This window comes from Camelus bactrianus, chromosome 2 (assembly GCF_048773025.1).
Source record: "Camelus bactrianus isolate YW-2024 breed Bactrian camel chromosome 2, ASM4877302v1, whole genome shotgun sequence".
Classification (NCBI taxonomy): Eukaryota; Metazoa; Chordata; class Mammalia; order Artiodactyla; family Camelidae; genus Camelus; species Camelus bactrianus.
Genome location: NC_133540.1, coordinates 29,817,292 through 29,838,850, shown reverse-complemented (window position 1 = coordinate 29,838,850; position 21,559 = coordinate 29,817,292). Strand labels below are relative to the sequence as shown.

At 34.0% G+C, this 21,559-nt stretch overlaps 1 protein-coding gene across 1 annotated transcript in view; it reads right to left on the bottom strand.

Annotated features, from left to right (window-relative positions):
• Positions 1-2,311: 2,311 nt before the first annotated feature.
• The window catches only part of LOC123612338 (IQ domain-containing protein M), a 75,135-nt gene continuing 55,887 nt past the window's right edge, over positions 2,312-21,559 (bottom strand). The window contains exons 5-7 of the mRNA XM_074375433.1: positions 21,322-21,413; positions 7,092-7,325; positions 2,312-2,472 (exon numbers count right to left, since the gene is read on the bottom strand). Of these exons, the coding sequence (XP_074231534.1) occupies positions 2,312-2,472; positions 7,092-7,325; positions 21,322-21,413 (487 nt within the window). The remainder of the gene's footprint in view (positions 2,473-7,091; positions 7,326-21,321; positions 21,414-21,559) is intronic.

The following is a 21,559-nucleotide window of genomic DNA, read 5'->3' as shown; positions in this document are numbered from 1 at the left end:
GAAATCCAAATAAACCTCTCCATTGGATCAGCCCATCAATTATTGCTTTAAACAGCAGTTTAAAGATTCTACCTTCTTACTGCTATTTCACAGCATAATTTTACAATAAGTGATGAGGTGTTCAGAACTTATCCTCTGTACCTAATGGCCTCTGCAGTGGTAAAGTGGTCCAGGTGTACAGTGAGCAACCATCCCAGTTTGCCCAAGACGGCTTCTACTTTAGCACTGAAAATCTCAAATCCTGGCAACATCCACAGTCCAGGGCAAACTGAGCCAGTTGGTTACCCTAAGATGTCCCTCTCCTGAGCTTCTAACAGAATAGGTGCTCAGCCTTGCTTTCCCTGGTGAATTTGTTCTTTTAAAAATCTATTATCATAAAATGTAACGTACATAAAGTACATAAAATGCTATGTGCACAGATATTAACAAATAGTGGGTTACTTAGTACCAGAAACAATATATTTGCCACCTCTCGAGAGGACTTCCTTCCCAAAGTACTTTCCCTCTCCCAAGAGCTAGCTACTTCCCTGACTTCCCTTTATAAACATTTGTCTTTTTTAAAATAAATTTACCAATAAAACTATTAACCTTAGTTTTACCTTCTTATTTGAACTTGATCTACCAAAATATGCCTGTGTTTTGCTTTCAGTACTTAACATCATGTTTATAAAATTCCACATTGCTGCATGTAGATACAAGTTGTCCACTTTCTTGAAATACACTGTTTCCTTGGATGCATTTACCACTATTTGTTCCAATAATGAACAAATAATTGCTATGGATGATATCTGAATTGTTCCCAGTTTGGGGTTATTACACAGTACACTGCTATGAACATTCTTGAAGACGCCTCCTATGGACACGTGCTAGATGTTTTCTAGCGCAAGTCTGTGGATTAACAGAATCCTCAACATCTGGGAGCTTGACAGGAATGCAGATGCTCAGGTCCCAACTCAGACCTACTAAATCAGAATATTCATTTTTAACAAGATTCCTCTGCACATTAGAGTCTGTGCAAATACTATGCAGTCCAGGGTGAGAAGCACTGCTCTAGATTGAGAGCTAAGGAGTGGAATCACTACAATTAAGCTTTACTTGACACCAGTGAGAGTCCCCAGCCTTCCACATCCTCACCAACACTTCGTACTGTCGGTCTTTTAGATCTGTAACTATCTGGTGGGTGTGGTCTGGACTCTCCTAGATTTCCTTTGTATAGATGTTATCTTGCAGCCAAGGAAATGTGGCCACAACTCCTCTGGGAATTTCTTTTTTCACAGGTTCATAAAGTCCTGCACTGGCTGCAGAAGGAATGGGATACATTCTAGATTGCTCTTACCTTGGGTTAACATGGGGAGGCTCTTTTATAAAAATCTCCAATATTGCCAAGCCTTAAGCCTTGACTCTGTCCTCCTTCCCCACATGTTTGCTTTTCCCAGGTGTGCAGTATAACAATGCCTTCATGACATAAACAGGTTAACCACTCCAATATTCTGCTTCTCACTCTGGCTATAGGTAGTTGATCAAAAATTGACATGTGGAGGACCCCACTGTCTTTTTAGTTCTTCAGTGATTTTTAAGACTTTTTTTTGAAAAACATTACTTATTTTTAATTTTTTTATTATTTCAAAAGTGATGATTCACCCAAATAACACTTCTCTCCATTAACTAAATAAATACCTCATTAGAATTATCAAATTATTTAAGCCAGAGTTGGATAGATTTTGTTACTCACAAACTAAAACAAGAGACTATTCCAATGTTTACATTTCCTTGGCTAAAAGATAACACTTTTTATAGTCTTACATAAGTATTTACCTGTCCATAAGTAAATAACTAAGCAATGCTGGACTATATTTCTATATCCTGAGATAATAATCACTGGCAGGTCTCCAAACACCTTTTTCCCAATTCAAAAAAAGATACAAATTTAAACATAGTATTAAAATAAGGAAATCAGTATGTCTCAATGGTTCAATACAGCTGTTATAAAAAGCACAATGTGTTTCTAAAAAACTTTAGAGATGTTTCACAAAAATATTATTTACCTGTTAAAAAATGAATTGTGAGTTAGAATAATCAGCTAATCCAGTCTCTACCAAAAGATACTACACTATATGTTATGGGTTAAATTGTTTCCTCCTAAAAAGAGATGTTGAAGTCAACCTCCAGTACCTCAGAATATCATCTCTTTGGAAACACAGTCATTGCAGATATAATTAGTTAAATGAAGATGATGTCATACTATAGTAGGGTGAGCCCTTAATCCAATGATGCATGTCCCTATAAGAGGAGAGACAGATAAACAAGAGGGCTATGTAAAGTCAGAAGCACAGATTGGAGGTACACTGCCATAAGCCAAGTAATGCCTGGCACTATTAGAAGCTGGAACAGACAAGAAAGGATCCCCCGAAGGGGCTTCAGAGGGACCATGGCCCTGACAACGCTTGGGTTTTGGACTTCTAGCCTCCAGAACTGTAAGAGAATACATTTCTGTTGTTTTAAACCACTCAGTTTGTGGCAATTTGTTACAGTAGCTGTAACAAACTAATGCACCCTATTAAAATGTTATTTTTCACTTTACATCTTAGCAACTTTTGAAGAAACTACACGATTATCATTTAACATAAAAGTACAGATAGGTAAGAATAAGCTTTGTGTTAAACATTGATGTATGAACTGTAAATCTTTCAAGGAAGCTTTCTTCTCAGTATTTGCTTCAGTTACTCAAAATATTATCATGCCTCCTCATTTGTAAGTTTTGGAGGGAAAATACAGTCTTTGCCCCTTCTTCTCTTGTAAATAGTCCAAAAATAATGATAAAAATGAAAAGATCAGAAAAGCAAATTCCTTGGATGAAATGAGAAGACTGCCATAACTCTGAAGCATAGTATATGAGAAAGAGCTTACAAATATAAATGAAAGTTAAATGCGAGTTAAAAAAAGAGAAGGTAGAGATGCCTACAGTTGTCAATCTGGGACAATGCGGAGAACAACTCTCTAAAATAAGTAGCTACAACCTGAGGAGCAAATCCTTTTGGAAAAATGGAACTTATCCTGACAGCAGAAGCACCGTGGACCAGATTTTCACAAGGTCTCAAGAAGTCCTTGACAAGCAGGGCTGAATGAGGAATCACACAGACGAGGCATATTTTCAGAACTCAACCACCTTTTGTGAGGCATAAGGAGAGAGAGTCAGCAATGTGAGTTATGCTTCAGAGGGAAGACACACGGCTGGAGGGAAGACAAGTCTAAAGGAACTCACGCACAAACAAGGACCTGTGTCATTAAAGGTGTCTCCCCTTAACCCAAAACACTATTCTGGCCACTGAGATACACCAACCTCCAAACCTCCTACAAGTGGCTGGTCGAGGAAGAGCTCACCACAAAGTGAGTAATGAAAAAAGAAAAAAAAAAAACTAGCATAAAAGGTATACAAAAATACTGTAGAAACAAATAAAATGGAAAAGGTGCTTTAAAAAATACAACAGATGAATGCCATGAGAAGAAGTATTTCCAGAATAAGAAACTATGAAAAATATTGCCACAAACAGTGTAAACATTTTGACAAAACATATTGCCTAAGGTTTTTGGAGGAAAAAAAGGTAACTGTTTCTATTAAAATACTGCCCCCCTAAAAAAAAAGGAATATAAAAGCTGAAGAAAGATACAATGAGATAATAGAAATAACCACTTGAGCTGGTGCAAAAAAGTAAAATCATTTGCAGAAATGAAGACATATGTCCTCCAGGGCATTACACTAAGTGAAATAAGTCAGACAGAGAAAGAGAAATACCATATGATCTCTCATCTATGGAACATATGAATACACACACACACACACACACACACACACACACACACAGTTCATAGATACAGAGAACAGACTGGTGGTTACCAGAGGCAGGTGGTGGGGAATGGGAGAAATGGGTGAACCATTTTTGTTTTTCGCTTGTTTAAGTAAATTGAATTTTTTTTAAAAAAAGAAATGAAGACTGACTATGGGACATTGAAAATAGGACTGACAGAAGTGGACAACATGAAAAATAATAAAGAAAGAGTTTAAAAGGAATACAAGAAAAAAGACAGACATAGGAAACAGGCAAAAGAAGAATAAAAACAAAATAACTGAATAAAAATTTATTAAAATAGTTTCAGGAGCAATTACCAAAATAAAACAAACTTAGGATCTTCAAATTGAATGACATACTTTATATCAAGAAAAAAACTATCTGTTTGATGCTCATCAAAACATATCTCAGAAATATTATTAGAATTCAGAAATAAAGAATCTTTTGAATAGTCAGGCAAAAAGAACAATATGCCTATAAGAAGCAAAGCCCCAAACTAGAACATAGTAGGGAAATGTCTACAACATACTCAGTAAAAATCAGTGACATAATAAGGCTTTTATCCTAGCCTAGATGACACAACCAATAAATAACAAAACTAACTGAAATTTTGAGAGGGAAAAGAAGTTGGTAAATGATGTAAGTAGCTGATTTCAACATCATTTATAGTCAAGGGGAAAAAATTATCATTTGGAATTAGTAATAATTGCATGATCAAAACTAGGTGTATTTAAAGTATGAAGGTGTACAGTAAGAGAAAAAACATCTAACAAAATATGGTGGTAGATGAAGGAGAGGAGAGGGAAGAACAAATAGATACATATAAATTCCATTTCTGTTCATGGGAGTGGTCATAGTTATGTATAAAGAAAATATGTCTCCTGCTTATGAAATATTAACTGCTATAGCAATTGGACTCCTGTCACAAACAACTAGAAAACTGGATAAAAGATTTATTATAAACATATGGTAATTAGGAGAGTGCAGTATTCTTCTATGAATGAATTGATGGAACAGAAAAAGAACTCACAAAAAACCCTACCTATGCATAAGTGGACACTTAGTATATGACAGAGGTGACCCTGAAGACTACTAGGTAAAAAGGGACTTTTCAGAAAATATTTCTAGGACACCTGAATGTCTCTATGACACAGGAGTGGCGGAGAAGGGGGAGGGAATAAAACTGGACCCTTCTCTAACACCTTGAACAAAAATCAATTCCTTTATGCTTAAAAACCTAAATACATAAATTAAAACTATAACTAGTTAGAAGATAATAATGGACATTAATTTAATGACCTTTAGGTAGCAAAGAATTTCATGTTTTAAAACCAAGATACAAAAAGAAACAGTCATAAAGGAAACTGATACATTCAATTTCTATTTATCAAAAGACATCGTAAAATAGTATATAAAGACAAGTCATGGAGTTGGAGACATTTTTTCAACTTATACAGTCAGCAAAGGTGCAGTTCATGAAATTTTATAAAGAATTTTTACAACTTAGTAAGAAAAAGAAAACAACTCAAAAGAAAATTGGGAAAAAAGCAAGTGAATAAGATTTTTAAAAAGAAGAAATCCAAAATGGCCAAGAAGCATATTATAAGAATACTCAATCTCATCAAAAATTTGCAAAATGCAAATTAAAATAAACAACTTTTAAAATACTGAATCCCAGTTCATTGGCAGAAATGCATGCATTTAATAATTCCAAGCACCGAAGAGGATGTGAAACAATGGGGATGCTAGTTCTCTGCAAGTGTAAATGTGAATTAGAGCTAATCTTGTAATACAGTTTGGCATTATTGAGAAGTTGGAGGTATACATAACCCATAAACCAGAAAATTATCTCCTTGGTATAAACCCTAGAGAAATTCTTATTCATGAGCACTAAGGGATATACACAGTATGGTTCGTAATAGTTCTAAAGTGAAAACAATATAATGTGCATCAAGAATATACTAGGGAGGAGGCAGAGCGTATGCTTTGCACATGCAATGTGCTGGGTTCAATCCCCAGTACTGCTTCCAAAAATAAATAAATAAACCTAATTACTTCCCCCCCACACAAAAAAAAGCTAAAAAAAATAAGTAAATAAAGTCACCTAGATTACGTAAAGAAAACCAAATTAAAAAAAAAAGAATGCATAAAAACTTAGTGATATATTCCTAAAATGGTATATTGTACAGCTGTGGGGATTACAACCTACAGCAGTATGCAGCAGCATGGACAAATTTTACAAGCAATGTTGAGCAAAACAGGTAATGCACAGGAAATACATGCAGCACAATTTAATTTACATAAAAATTTTAAATATGTACAAATAATTCACCATCACTCCTGATGGCAGAACTAGAGAGAGATAAGCACAGTGTTAACCCCATGGGAACCCTCCTACACTGTTGGTGGAAATATAGTTTGGTGCAGCCATTATGCTTAACAATATGGAGATTCCTCAAAAAACTAAAAATAGATAACATATGATCCAGCAATCCCACTTCTGGGCATATATCCAAAGGCAACCTTAATTCAAAGAGATACATGAACCCCAATGTTCACAGCAGCACTATTTACAATAGCCAAGACATGAAAATAACCTAAACGTCCATCGACAGATGACTAGATAAAGAAGTTGTGGTATATTTATACAATGGAATACTACTCAGGCATAAAAAAGAATAAAATAATGCCATCTGCAACAACATGGATGGACCTGAAGATTGTCATTCTAAGTGAAGTAGGCAAGAAAGAGAAAAAAAATACCATATGATACCACTCATATGTGGAATATAAGAAGAAAAAAAAAGACAAATGAACTTATTTATAAAACAGAAACAGACTCACAGACATAGAAAACAAACTTATAGTTACTGGGAGGGAAGAGGCTGGGAAGGGATAAATTGGGTGTTAGAGATTTGCAGATACTAACTGCTATATATAAAATAGATAAACAAGTTTATACAGTATAGCACAGGGAACTACCTTCAATATCTTGTAGTAATCTATAGTGAAAAAAGAATATGAAAATGAATATAAGTATGTTCATATATGACTAAAGCATTGTGCTGTACACCAGGAATTGACACAATATTATAAACTTACTATACTTCAACAACAACAACAACAAAAAACTAAAGCTAGTGGTTAACTATGATGGGTGAATAAGGTTGTCCTAAGTGGGAAGAGAAAAGGTGGGGTGGGGGTAACTACTGGGTATTGACAGTGTCCTATTATAGTACTTACACAGGTTAACTTTATAGTTCTTCATCACATCATACCAGGTTTTCAGTCTGTGTTTTACTTGCTGTTTAACGTCGTGCTCCCTTGAGCATGAGGACACTGGCTGGTCAAGTGCAGACCCATGTAGGTATGTGGACTGTGTGCACCCACCCAATCTTCCTTGCTCCTGCATCGGGACCCACACCCAGGGCAGAGAGTGATTACAGTCACTGGGCTGTGGGTGGTCAAGATCCCATCCTGACGGACAGAGAAAGGGACAGGAGGTGGAACCAATTGGAAAACCAAGGCTCCAAGCCTCCAGTGCATGTTCCATTATCTGATCAGACTCATTTACAAACCACAAATTTAAAGATAAAATTATCAAGAATTCAAGATGGCAAACACAGAGCACTAAACCCCAAGCACTGATCTGCTTCTGAGGGTCGAGTCCTATGTACCCCATGAAGTCAACCCCACAACAAACACATTTTCTGCTTATTTCTGCATGTATGTTATATTGTGTATGCATATACGTGAGTGTAGGAAAAAAGAGATCATGCTTCTAACTCCTTCTGCAAGCGTCTAAGCCCTGAGTCAGGCTTGTGCTGAAGAGAAGTGAGAAGATCTGAACTGATTGTACTATTAACGTTTTACATTGGCTATCAGTCTGAATGTATTTACCGAAATTGTAATATATCTAAATATAGACCTGTGTGTTTAAAGATTGTTTTATAAATTAAGTATTTATAATTAAGATCATAGGCAGTTAATTCCACAGCATGCTAAGCAATTTAATGTAATTGTCCTTGGCTACTCTTCTGATGCCAAAAACCTACTTTCTGATGCTAGTTCCTTCCTTTCCACTCACACGTAACTGAAAAAACATACTATGTTTGATGGGGTAATTTAAAAGATCTAATAAAAGTGGATACAAATAGATAAAGTCATTTAATATATGACTGAATTCAGATTTCAGAAAGGAAATGGGATGGAAGGAAACCTGGCAGGCGCTCTGGTTGTGTTACCCTCACTTAATTCTTTCACAGTAATTCTGAAAGGTAGGTACAAATATCTCAATCTTACAAAAGGACACTGAGGTTAAGAAAATTAAATATCCCAAACAAGGGCATCCATCTAGTAAGCGGTTATATACATAGTTCTATCTGACTACAAACTTCTCCTATTACCTTTCTTTGCTTCCTTTTTTTCTTCTTTTCTTTAAACATCTACTGTCCATTTACTGTGTGCCAAGCATTATCACAGAAACGAGTGGCCAAGTTCCAGTGCAGTCCCAAATCTAAGACTGTGCCGTAGGTATGGTAATATGTGGCCATGAGCAGGTGGAATGTGGCTAGTAGGAACAGTATGAATTGAGATGTGCTGTACATTAAATTACACATCAGATTTCAAAGAAAAAAAGGATGTAAAATATGTCAATATTTCATATTGATTTTATACTGAAATGTAAATTTTGTATATATGTTTTAGGTTCAATAAAAAGTTGTTTAAAATTTATTTTATCTGCTTCTCTTGTTTAATGTGGCTGCTAGAAAATTTTAAATTATAAGTGTTTCATAGTTTATTTCTATTGTGCATCACTGGCCTAAAGATGTCCTCTCAATCTTACTTCGGGATATATAAATGAATTACCTATCTGTAATTTTTAAATTACAGGTTATATTTCAAGAGTATTTTGAATAAGAAATTTCACATTTGAATAAGTTATATGTCAAGATCAAGTTTGAATAAGAAATAGCTATAATTCACTGTGGAATTAATCTTCCTCCCACCATCAATATTTATTGACTATATATTCAATCTCCCTTGAAATTTTAAAATTTTGTTTAACTAAAATTAGCTAAAGCTTGTTGGTTTCCTTTTCCTGACAGAATGTACAGTGAACAGATAAATACCTGGATTAATGACACAGGTAATTCTTATAATGTATTGAAACAGTTTTTTTTAACATCCCACAAATATCTCTTGGAGATTTGTTGAACATTTTTAATATCATGGTACACATTTCTCTCAGCTTGAAACAATTTGATTCTTTAGAATTTGGTACATTAAAAATATTTTTCACATTTTCCTAAAGAAGATGAGGCAAGATGTGTTTGTAGACAATAAAACACTGTGTTTTCATGAAATGTCTATTAACGTGAGCAGTGGGGAATCATACAAGAAAGCTATCTTTCCTATTATATTGTTACATACTGAAAAAGCAATACAACCTAATTTATAATTCAACATAAATGCTAACACTCTAAAATTGTATTGTATGCAATAATATCACTGATAAACTTATGATTCGCTGAAAATGTAATTTTAAAAAAAGTACAGCAGTAAGAAATACCAAATTTAGACTGCATAGGATAAGCTGGACCAAAACTTTCAAAAATCATACAAATTTACATAAGCTTATAGTTCATAACATTATACATAGCACAAAATACTCATTTTATATGCCCATCCTATATTGAGTCACTCTTTTGCCTTGAAATATAGCCTTAAAATATCCCAAATTTATACTTACAGAGCAAAATACTCATTGATACATATAAGAAAGTATGAACATAAAGCAAAACAATAAAATGGAACAAGAACTGAGAATCAGAAGCCTTATACTTCTGAGACTTGAGCTAGCTGCAAGTATCTTGATAGATGGGAAAAGTTAGACTGGCCATTCCTGAAAATCCCATTAGAATTAAGGAGACAACATATAAAAAGAAACTTATTACTAGTATATCATTATATTAAACATAAATTTATTCTATCATTTTAATATAAACATGTACCCTTCAATTAATGTTTTGAGTAAGCTATTGTGACAAAAAGTAATAAAAATATTTTAAGTATCCTAATTTAGCTTTTTCAAATCATTTTTTAATCACCTTGATATAAAATAATAACTGAAATTACACCAATAAATGAAAGTATTTATGAGGAGGTATTTAATGATTACAGTAGACTATTAAGAAATAAGTAACCACAGAGTTAAAAGGGTAAATATTATCAGTCTAAATGTACAACTACCTCCCACTCCACCTGCTGTGATATAGTAGAATTCCACATAAAATAATATATTTAGAGATTTTAATATTTTAGATTTTGTTATTCTGAAAAATCTATTTTCCTCTTCTACAATAAGTTGAGACTTCCTCCCTCCCTCCCTCCCTCCCTCCCACCCTGTCTTCCTTCAGCTGCCTTCATACGGTGTCGGAAGGCAAGAACAAAGAACATGTTTTTCCTCCTCCTCCTCTGATACAGAGTGCTATGACCTGAACTGTGCCCATCCCTCCAAATACAAATGATGAAGCCCTGCCCACCAATGTGATGGTATTTAGAGATGGTGCCTTCTGGAGATAATTAAGTTTAGATGAGATCATGAGGGTGGAGACCTCATGATGGGATTAACATACTTACAGAAAGAGACCAGAGACCTCTCTCTCTCTTTGAATGTATGGTCTGAGAATAGGGCATGTGAGAAAACAGCTAGAAGGCTGCTGTCTATAAGCCAGAAAGAGACCTTCCCTCACATCCCACTCATGCTGGCACCCTGATTTTAGACTTCCAGCCTCCAGAACTGTGAGAAAATACGTCTGTTGTTTAAGTAACCCAGTCCATAGTAATTCATTATGACAACTCAAGCAGATCAATACATTGAATAAGCCCTGGTGGGGCAGGCAAATGAAGAAACTAGAGAGTCTACCACATGATACATGGGGGAGAGTTTTCTTACAGTCACTGGGGAAAAACTGAAGTAGACATTTATGTCCAATTGATGAAAGGAAACTATTACATTAGACTTAACTAGCAAAAATGTTAAAATTTGTATAGCCACTAGGTTTTAAAAAAGAAGCAGAGGGAACAAAATTTGGAAGGAAATAAACCAAGCTGTTAATCATGGAGAGGATGGTGGCATTAATGGACAAGTTTTTTCTTTTCTCCATATGTTCTTTAATATGATATGTTCTTTAACATGATTATATATATTTAATATGTATTATATGCATATGAAAGAAATGAAAACTAAAACTGCTATTGATTTTAATACAGTATGAGTCTAGTAGTAAGGGTTTTATTTATTTTAAGCTATCTTCACAGGGAACAAAAACAATTTATTAAGTATTTTTTGAAATCCCATATGTCTACCACTTGAATGGCTATTTTTAAAGGAGGACTGATGTCCTCAAAAAACTCATCCATTTTATTGAAAGAAGATTACATCACACTAATTAGATAATAATACCATATATAACAGAATTTAGAAAATGCTCATTGTTTTGAGTAAATACTGAATCAATAACAAATATTAGAGTCCCAAATAAGGTGCTCAGTCAGAGCTGACCAAAATGAAGATCAGGAAAATATAGCAATTCATGGAGTAGAAAGCAATATGCTATAGAGAAAATTGATAAAGCTAAAAGCTGGTTTAAAAAAAAAAGAAAACAATAAAGTTGACTGGCTTTTAGCAAAACTGACCAAATAGAAAGAAGGAGAAAGGGAAGGAAAGAGAGAGAGAGAACCTAAATAATTAATATCAAATATTAAAAAGAAGACATCAGTACAAGTGTTACTATAGGCATCTTTATGGCAGTACTTTTGACAATCTAGATGTATCCCTATAAACATAACTTACTAAAACTGAAAGATGATAAAAATAGTTTCATCAGTCTTACTTTAAAGACATTTAATCTATGATTTTAAAATTCCATATAAAGAAATGTCCAGGCCAGGTGGCTTCGCTAGTGATTTACCACAACATTTTAGAAAAATATAGCACAATCTTACACAAATTCTTCCAGACAACACAAAAGAGGAAACAGTTTCCAACTTACTGTATAATGTCATCCATCACCTCAATACCAAATCCTGACAAGAGCATTATAAACAGGGAAAATCACAGACCATCCCTCATCAATATAAATGGGAAAACCCTCAACAGAATATTAATAAATTGAATCCATGTTAGGTTTATTTCATAGTTGAAGATTAGTATAACATCTGAAAATCAGTAAGTACAATTCACTACATTAAAAGAACAAATGAAAAAATAAACTCAAAATGGATCAAAGACTTAAACATAAGACAAGATATAATAAACCCCCTAGAAGAAAATATAGGCAAAACATTATCTAACATACATCTCAAAAATGTTCTCCTAGGGCAGTCTACCTAAGCAATAGAAATAAAAGCAATAATAAACAAATGGGACCTAATTAAACTTACAAGCTTCTGCACAGCAAAGGAAACCATAAGTAAAACAAAACGACAATCTATGGAATGGGAGAAAATTTTTGCAAATGATGAAACCGACAAAAGCTTGATCTCCAGAATATATAAGCAGCTCATATGACTTAAGAAGAAAAAAAACAAACAACCCAGTCCAAAAATGGGCAGAAGACCTAAACAAGCAATTCTCCAAGGAAGACATACAAATGATCAAAAGGCACATGAAAAAGTGCTCAATATCACTAATTATCAGAGAAATGCAAACCAAAACTACAATGAGGTATCACCTCACACCAGTCAGAATGCCCATCATTCAAAAGTCCACAAATACCAAATGCTGGAGAGGCTGTAGAGAAAGGGAACCCTCCTACACTGCTGGTGGGAATGCAGTTTGGTGCAGCCACTGTGGAAAACAGTATGGAGATTCCTCAAAAGACTAGGAATAAACTTACCATATGACCCAGGAATCCCTCTCCTGGGCATATATCCAGAAGGAACCCTACTTCAAAATGACACCTGCACCCCAATGTTCATCGCAGTACTATTTACAATACCAAGACATGGAAACAGCCTAAATGTCCATCAACAGCTGACTGGATAAAGAAGGTGTGGTATATTTATACAATGGAATACTATTCAGCCATTAAAACCGACAACATAATGCCATTTGCAGCAACACAGTTGTCCCTAGAGAATGTCATTCTGAGTGAAGTAAGCCAGAAAGAGAAAGAAAAATACCATATGAGATCGCTCATATGTGAAATCTTAGAAAAAAAAAAAAAAAAGAACATAAACACAAAACAGAAACAGACTTATAGACATAGAATACAAACTTGTGGTTGCCTAGGGGGAGGGAGGTGGGAAGGGATAGGCTGGAAGTTCAAAATTTGTAGATACTGACAGGCATATGTAGAATAGGTAAACAAGATTATATTGTATAGCACAGGAAAATATATACAAGATCTTGTGGTAGCTCACAGAGAAGAAAAAATGTGACAATGAAAACATATATGTTCATGTATAACTGAAAAATTGTGCACTACACTGGAATTTGGCACAACATTGTAAAATGACTATGACTCAATAAAAAATGTTTAAAAAAAAAAAAACAAGCAAACAAGAAAAGGAACAAATGAGATTGCTTTGGGTAGTACAGCCATTTGATAATGTTGATTCTTCCAATCCAAGAGCACAAGATATCTTTCCATTTCTTTGTATCATCTTCAATTTCCTTCATCAATGTTTTACAGTTTTCACAGCATAGGTAACCTTGGTTAAGCTTATTCCTAGGTATTTTGTTGTTTTTGATGCAGTGGAAATGTTTATGCCAGTTATAAAATTTTGATTTCTGAAGTGGAAAAAAAAGTGAATGAAGGGCCACAAATGGCAAAATATCCTTCTTTCTTATGAGTGAGTTGTATTCCATTACATATATATGCTGTATCTTCTTTATCCATTCATCTATTTATGTGCACTTAAGATGCTTCCATATCTTGGCACTTATAAATAATGTTGCTGTTAATAGTGGGGTATATGTATCTTTTAGAATTAATTCTTATTTTGTGGTTAGCTTTACTCCTTTGATAACTATGTAAGTTTAAAAAGCTAAAGCTCTATCTGTTCTTAGAAACAATGAACAGTACATATATGTAAATTTAAAAAATATGTGCAGTATATTGTGTATATGTATTTATGTGAATATATTGTATATGTGCAGTCAAACTGTAACAATTCTACCTAATAAAACTGAAAAATGAAAAAAAAAGAACAAATGCGAAAAATCATATAAACACCTTAAGATGTAAAAAGACAACCATTTAATAAAACTCAACACTGATTCATGATTAAAAAAACTTAGCAATCTAGGAACTTTTTAGTATAATGAGGAAATTTTATAACAAATACTAAAATATGTAACAATTTCTTCTGAGATAAGAAATGAGACAATAAAGCTCCCCAACACTTCTATTTTACATTGTGTTAGGTAGTGTTAACTTATACAATAAGGTAAGAAAAAAATAAATAAAAGATTTATAATCAGAAGGAAAAAACAAAAAATGTCATCACTCATGGAGAACAAGATCGTGTATGCAGAAGGTCTAAAATGATCAACAGATAAACCAGATAAACTACTAGAATTAGTAAGTTAATTTATAAAGGCCATAAAGATATAAGGTCCATGCAAAAAGTTCAACTGTATTTTTATATTCCAGAAAAGGGAGTGGGGGGGGTGAAATAAAATTTTAAATACCATTTAAAATAGTATCAAAAACATTAAATGCATAGAAAGAAATCTTTTAAAAAATGCAGAAAACTAAAGTATTATTGAGACAACTCTAAAAAGGCCTAAATAAAAGGAAGGATATTTCATGTCCACCTATATTTCATTTTAAAAAATTTCTAAGTTTTTCTCAACTCTTAACCTACCAGGAGGTAGGTAAATCTAAGTAAATACTATCTTTATAAAATAATGATAATTATAGCATGGCTTGTGAGATTAAAGTTTAAAAAAAAGACAAAATTGAAATAATGGACAATGATAGTATGAAAGTCAAAACAGAGGAAGAGAAAACCTAAAGTTCTTCATAGTCTTTTATTTATCCCAGAGAGGGTAACATTTTTAATACAATTTACTGTATTTAAATCAATACTATTTGTTTACCAAAGACACTTTAAAGAAAGTGAAACGACTAGCCACAACAGAAGTAACAAAGGATTAGTAGTGAAAATTTACTACAACTCTTCCAAATCTGGGGTAGAAGCAAAGGGATAGGATTTGTAAGAGGCACAGTAGAAGATGACAGTTGCTGTCAATATTACAGTCTTTTGTCTGGGGGATGATTTTCTTTGTGTTCATTATAACACAGAAAGGAAGAAAGGAAGAAAGGGAAGAAGGGAAGGAAGGAAGGAAGGAAGGAAGGAAGGAAGGAAGGAAGGAAGGAAGGAAGGAAGGAAGGAAGGAAGGAAGGAAGGAAGGGAAAGAAAAAAGAAAGAAACAGAAAAGAAAGAAAGGAAGGAAGGAAGGAAGGAAGGAAGGAAGGAAGGAAAGAAGAAAGAAGAAAGAGAAAGAAAGAAAGAAAGAAAGAAAGAAAGAAAGAAAGAAAGAAAGAAAGAAAGAAAGAAAGAAAGAAAGAAAGAAAGAAAGAAAGAAAGAAAGAGAGAGAGAAAGAAAGAGAGAGAGAGAGAAAGAAAGAAAGAAAGAAAGAGAGAAAGAAAGAAAGAAAGGAGGAAAGAAAGGAGGAAAGAAAGGAGGAAAGAAAGAAAGAAGGAAGGAAAGGAAGAAAGGAAGGAAGAAAAAGAAAGAAAGAAAGAAAGAAAGAAAGAAAGAAAGAAAGAAAGAAAGAAAGAAAGAAAGAAAGAAAGAAAGAAAGGAAGGAAGGAAGGAAGGAAGGAAGGAAGGAAGAAAGGAAGGAAGGAAGGAAGGAAGGAAGGAAGGAAGGAAGGAAGAAAGGAAGAAAGAAAGAAAGAAAGAAAGAAAGAAAGAAAGAAAGAAAGAAAGAAAGAAAGAAAGAAAGAAAGAAAGAAAGAAAGAAAGAAAGAAAGAAAGAAAGAAAGAAAGAAAGAAAGAAAAAACAATTCAGGCAAAAATGAAGATAATGCATCATGAAACAAGGATTTCTATCAATCTAATTCTAGATACCTGAGGCTGGACAACAAATAATGCATATATTTAAAAATGCAGATAGACAGACAGACAGATAGCTAGGAAGGAAGGGGGAGAGAAGTGATGCTAGTTTTTTGTGGGGTTTTTTTTTTAAGCTAGGAACGTCTAGGCCACCAGGAATAAACAACCCTAAAAACAAACTGCTATAAAGAGTATTAAACCCCTTTGGGATCAGGCTTGCTTATATTTTCTGGTTTTATTATTTTTGTGCTTTCCTGGCAGATCAGCTGGGTTTTTTAAGTTACCTTTTTAATATTTAACTAGTATTTTTAGGTGTTTTGCACCCAGAAATCTTTCCTTACATAATTGTTCACCATATTCTCAGAAATACACACACAGAGCTATATTTTTTCCAGCTGTAATTTTTTATTCAAAATGAAGACAGTATATTTGAATTCCACTGATAAAAGTATTTATTCTAATAAACCAGATAACTTTCCTCATAGTATAGAAAAAAATAAATATGAAAATTGGTAGCACTCTTTCTGTAAATAAAATAGCAGTATCTTCATTCATCCAACAAAATACAATGAGCACGTCCAGGAATGATTCTGTGTCTAAGGGATTTAGTAATGAATTAATCACTATCTGCATTCATGAAGATTACATTCTAGCAGAAGGTGCAGACAAAACCAGAGAACTCAAATAGGCAATATGTCCTCAGGCCCTAAGTGTTAGAGATCAAAATAAAGCAGGATTGGTAAGTGGGACTGGGAGATATACTTGCTACTATAACAGGCTGGTCAGTGATACCCTCACTGATTAGAAGGCATTCGGACAAAGCCTAGAACTGGTAAAGAAGTGATGCTGTGATGTCTAAGATAAAGAGCTTTCCTTACAGTGTACAGGGTTCCTGAGCTGGACATGCTAAGTTTGAAATGCCTATTAAAAACCCAGGCAGAAATGCTGATTAAGCATTTGAATGTTACCTGGAGTTGAGGAGAACAACCAGGCTGGACATAAATTTGGAGTCATCTGCATATAAATGGCAGTTAAAGCTATGGATTGGATAAAATTATCAAGAGAATTAGTATAGCTAGAGAAAAATTCAAAAATTGATCACCAGACCCATGAACACTAAGGATCCCCAGACTCCCAGTGGGAGTTTGAAAAAATGTTAAAGAGTTTAGAAGGTAGCCTGGTTGAGTTGTGGTACCCTTCAAAGTGAGATTTTGGAAATATTTCAAAGGTTCCTAGGCTATAATTATCAGAGTATATATATATATATAAAGTATTACAGATGACAAAATCATTGGAGGAAAAGAGCTCAAGGAATCAAGAAGCCAGTGAGTTAGAGAGCTTATTTATCTGGATACCAAAATCAGAGTTATTACAAGACTAGTGCTAGAGAAAGTTACAAGAATCCAGGGGCTAAATTCTTTAAGATATGAAAGAATGGATACAAATCAACAGGTTACTGTAGGCAGGAGAGGTAATAAAGGATATCATTTGATAACATGAGAAGGGGGAGGGTATAGCTCAAGTAGCAGAGTGCATGCTTAGCATGCACAAAGTCCTGGGTTCAATCCCCAGCATCTCCTCTAAAAGTAAATAAATAAGTAAATAAACCTAATTACACCCCCTCCCCAAAAAAAAAAACAATTAAATTCGATGACATGAGATTCAAAGCTTGGAATTTTAGGAAAGAGGAAGGTGAATGATCTGGAAATAGCCTGAGAAATAAGGAAGTCAACCCCCACCTCCACTCCCAGAGATACAAGGCAAGAGAAAGAGAAGACCATCACCACTTGAGAGAGGAGCAGAGGAAGAAATGTCCTCAGGGTTGGAGACAGAGCACAGATTTCAACTAGACGAAGAAAGTGAAGGTGACACTTAGATGACGTTAAGGATTCAGGGTTTTTGCTAGTTACTGGCTAGCAGTTCAAGGAGAACAGTAAATGGGTTTCGGGGTGGGAAGGGTTAGGGACTAAAGTCAGAAAAAAAGGCAAACAGAATTATGCAGAAAGTGGGGTTTTGATGATAAGAGGTGACTGGGAAGTCCTAAGTGTCTTGTGGAGACTGATGTAGACAGAATTAAAGGACGTACTTAGTTTATTCATTCCAAGAGTCTCAAGTCTGTGAACTTGGCAAGTAGAGAAAGCTTTAAAATCACCAGTGAAAGGGGTGCTTGAAGAATATCAGTTTAAGAATGACTTTCCAAAGTTATTGAAATAGGAGGGTAAACAGGCAGATTCAAGGTGTAGAACAGGATGCTAACAATGACAATGGTAAAAATAGGTGAATCCAGGAAAGGCCACCATGATTGTGTTTGCACAATAACAATAAAACTCATTTCTGCTTGGTGCATTGATATGGTAAGTCAGTGTTATAATGAGATGTGTCTTGTGTTTCAAGTGACAAATCTTTTAGGACAGGGTCAAAGTTGGACAAAAACATCAGACTCTCAAGTATATTATGCTTTACTACCTATACCTAGGGAATTATAGCTAATAATTACAGTTCAATTTTAGTAAGCACTAGGATGTATGTTATACAATTTACAAGCATTATCTAAAAATTCTTGGATAAGTATTGTTATTATCCCCCATTTAACCAATGAGGAAACTGAGTCAAGAGTGATGAAGTAACTTGCATGAGGTCTCCCAGCTAGAAACTGACAGAGCCAGAATTCTAACCTCATTAGAGTAGGTATAATAACTGCAGTGTCTTCACTCTTAATCACTGTGCTATACTGCTTTTAAAGGCAAGGCTTCAAGCAGTATAAGATACATGCATTTATATATAATATTGTATATTATATTATTATTATATATTGTAATATATGTCAAATGGATAGAAATCATGACTCTTCTTAATTCTTATGTTCTAATTTCCTTTCCTTTTTCCTTTAATAATAATTTATTTACCCTAAAACAAAATCAGAAACTTTTAGAGCCCAGTAAATTACAATATACCCCAGAGAAAACCATAAGATCTATGTTCTCTCACAATTTAAGCAACATTCTGTTATTAAAGAGATCTCAGTGACTGTTTCAGATATTCAGTGAAGCTGTAACTTTAGAGTTACAACAATACGTGGAGAAAAATCTTTTTTGTGCAAATCTTTATAGACTATAGTCCTAAACTAAAAAAAATGACAAGCTTAAAAAAATATTATTTTTCACCCAAGACACAAAGCAAGGACCACATCTAGGTTTTTCAAAGAGAAAATCAACATTTTTCACATTTTACTAATAGTTTACATAAAATAAGTTTCTGGACACAAGCCTTCAGATATTTTTGCCCTTATGAAAAAATATATTGCAATTATAAAAGAGCAGTTTAGCTTAAACTAAAAAAATAAAACAAAACCACAACAGAACAGTGATGGAATCTCCATTCTTATTTGATTAAATATACTTTCATTTTAAGGAAAAAAAGAATAGCTGCTCTAGAGCATTTGGAAATAATTATTTTTGTTGCAATTTTTTACACTTTTAGCATGTTCAGCCTTTCAACTCCCCATGTTTATGAATACTGAAAGACATATCATAAAATGAATAATCTGCCCAACAATTTGGTTTTAAAACATCTAAGGTAAACTGCATAAAATTTTACTTATTTTTGTGGTATCTGTGCAGTCTACATATAATCAGTATAAACAAGAACTGTAAAAGTGTACAGTGATATTTTTTACATGTTTGTATTCATTGCTGTTATTGTATTGGATTGTACTTTCCCAAATTCTTTTTTCTTTTAGCAGTTATCAAGTTTTAGCCTACTATGCAGAAGCAGACACACATATATATACAGAAATACATTCCATTTGAGTGGCTTCTCCTTTTAATTCATCTTCATTTATGCATTTCATTCATTTAACAATTTTTTATTAATGCCCAATACATGCCAGTAACTGTGATAAGTATAGGGATTCTTTAGCTTCCGTGAAGTTATGGTTCCTAGTAAGTATTCCAGATTTTTTTTGGCACAGATAGAACCTTTAGAAAATCTCAAAACACATCACATAGGTGATTGCTCATTCTGCCAGCCTTTCACTCACAATTTCACAATAATCTATAGCTAGTAATGGGGATTCTCTCGACAAACATTTTAGAAGAAAGGTCCTCCATCTTTTCTTTAGCACTAAACAAACAGCGGTCAAACCCCTGTAGAGTAGACTCTATGTATATAGGAAAAGAAGAGTTACATTTCTATTTTCAGACTAAAGCCTTGAGAATGACTGACCCCTTCAAAGGGCTGATATGTTCCTCCATAAGGGGAAGACACGTGATTTATCTCAGGTGGATGGCATTCGAAATAGAGGCTTTTATCAGCCCTTACGATGATCTTGAAACTCTAAATATCACACAATTAGCAGAATTTTCACTATGTGGCAGTTAAGGGCTGTAAATCTCAGCTTTCAGTGTTATCAGATTTCAAGATTGTTATCTATTAAAACTATTTCACCCACTGGACCCTATACCTTATGAGGAATTTTAGACAGCATTTACCTCTTCACATAAATATTTAATTCTAGACTCAGTTGAGGCCCATACATCATTCCACTACCCTGGGGTCTCAAATTATCTGATTAAGCATCAAAAGAATTTAAGGGATGGATCAATACAATAACCAAAAACTTTAAACAGACCTATTGCACATGTATGAGATTTTGACATTATATTCACAAATATTAATACCTTGAGTGAATACTGGTTAGATAAATATGTGTTTGATGACCCTCCAGTTGATGCTTGAATTCCTTCTATAATAATCCACACAAATAAAGGCTGGTAAAATTGTAGTTGGATACAGAAAATTTTTAAACAAGAGTGCTCTGAGAACCCAAGGAGGTGTTTATTCTGCAAATTTTCAAAAATTTATTTCAAAATCAACTGAAGCCTCACTCTACAAGTAGAGTTTTCTCTCAATGACAGCCTGAAGCTCAAGAACATGAGTAACAAGTTGAAAAGAAGGAAAACTACAAAAATAGTTTCTTTAAATCAATAGCCCCCTAGGTCTTCAAGTAGCTCACCAAGTTCCAGAGAGTTGCTCAATCTCACTTAAGGCATTTTAAAGGGTCATCTATATTTTCTTTTGAAGAATTACATATTTTTTAAAAAATAACTCAACTGTAGAGAAACTTTTAAAATTGTAAGAATTTATCCTTATAATTTCCTAAAACCATCAATATTTACACACATTAAAAAAATCCAATCTCTCAAGTTCAAATAAAGGAGCTGAAAATCAGTTAGTAGTAGTTGTTTCTGAAATCTCTAGCTTATGACACAGTATTTGAAATGAAATATAAAGGAAATGACTGTTCAATACTAGCTGTTTGACTTTGCATTTGAAATGAATACAAAACAATGAAAATCACGGTGTTGCTACCTACCACACTTGAGCAGTGAGACTCACCATTTTCTTTCAGAAGCCCCATGGGAGAGGTCATGGGTCTTAAGTGCAAACCATGGTTGACAATGGGGAAGGGACAAAATGAGTCCAACGTCCTGTTTCCAAAACACAAAGTCAGAGCTTTGAGTGACTTAATAGTACCTCTTTTGTAATCCAAACTTTCAAGACTAATGTTATAGGATTACACAATAATCATGGAGAGAAAACCACCTGTCTCCTCTCCACAGAGGCTACAACCATT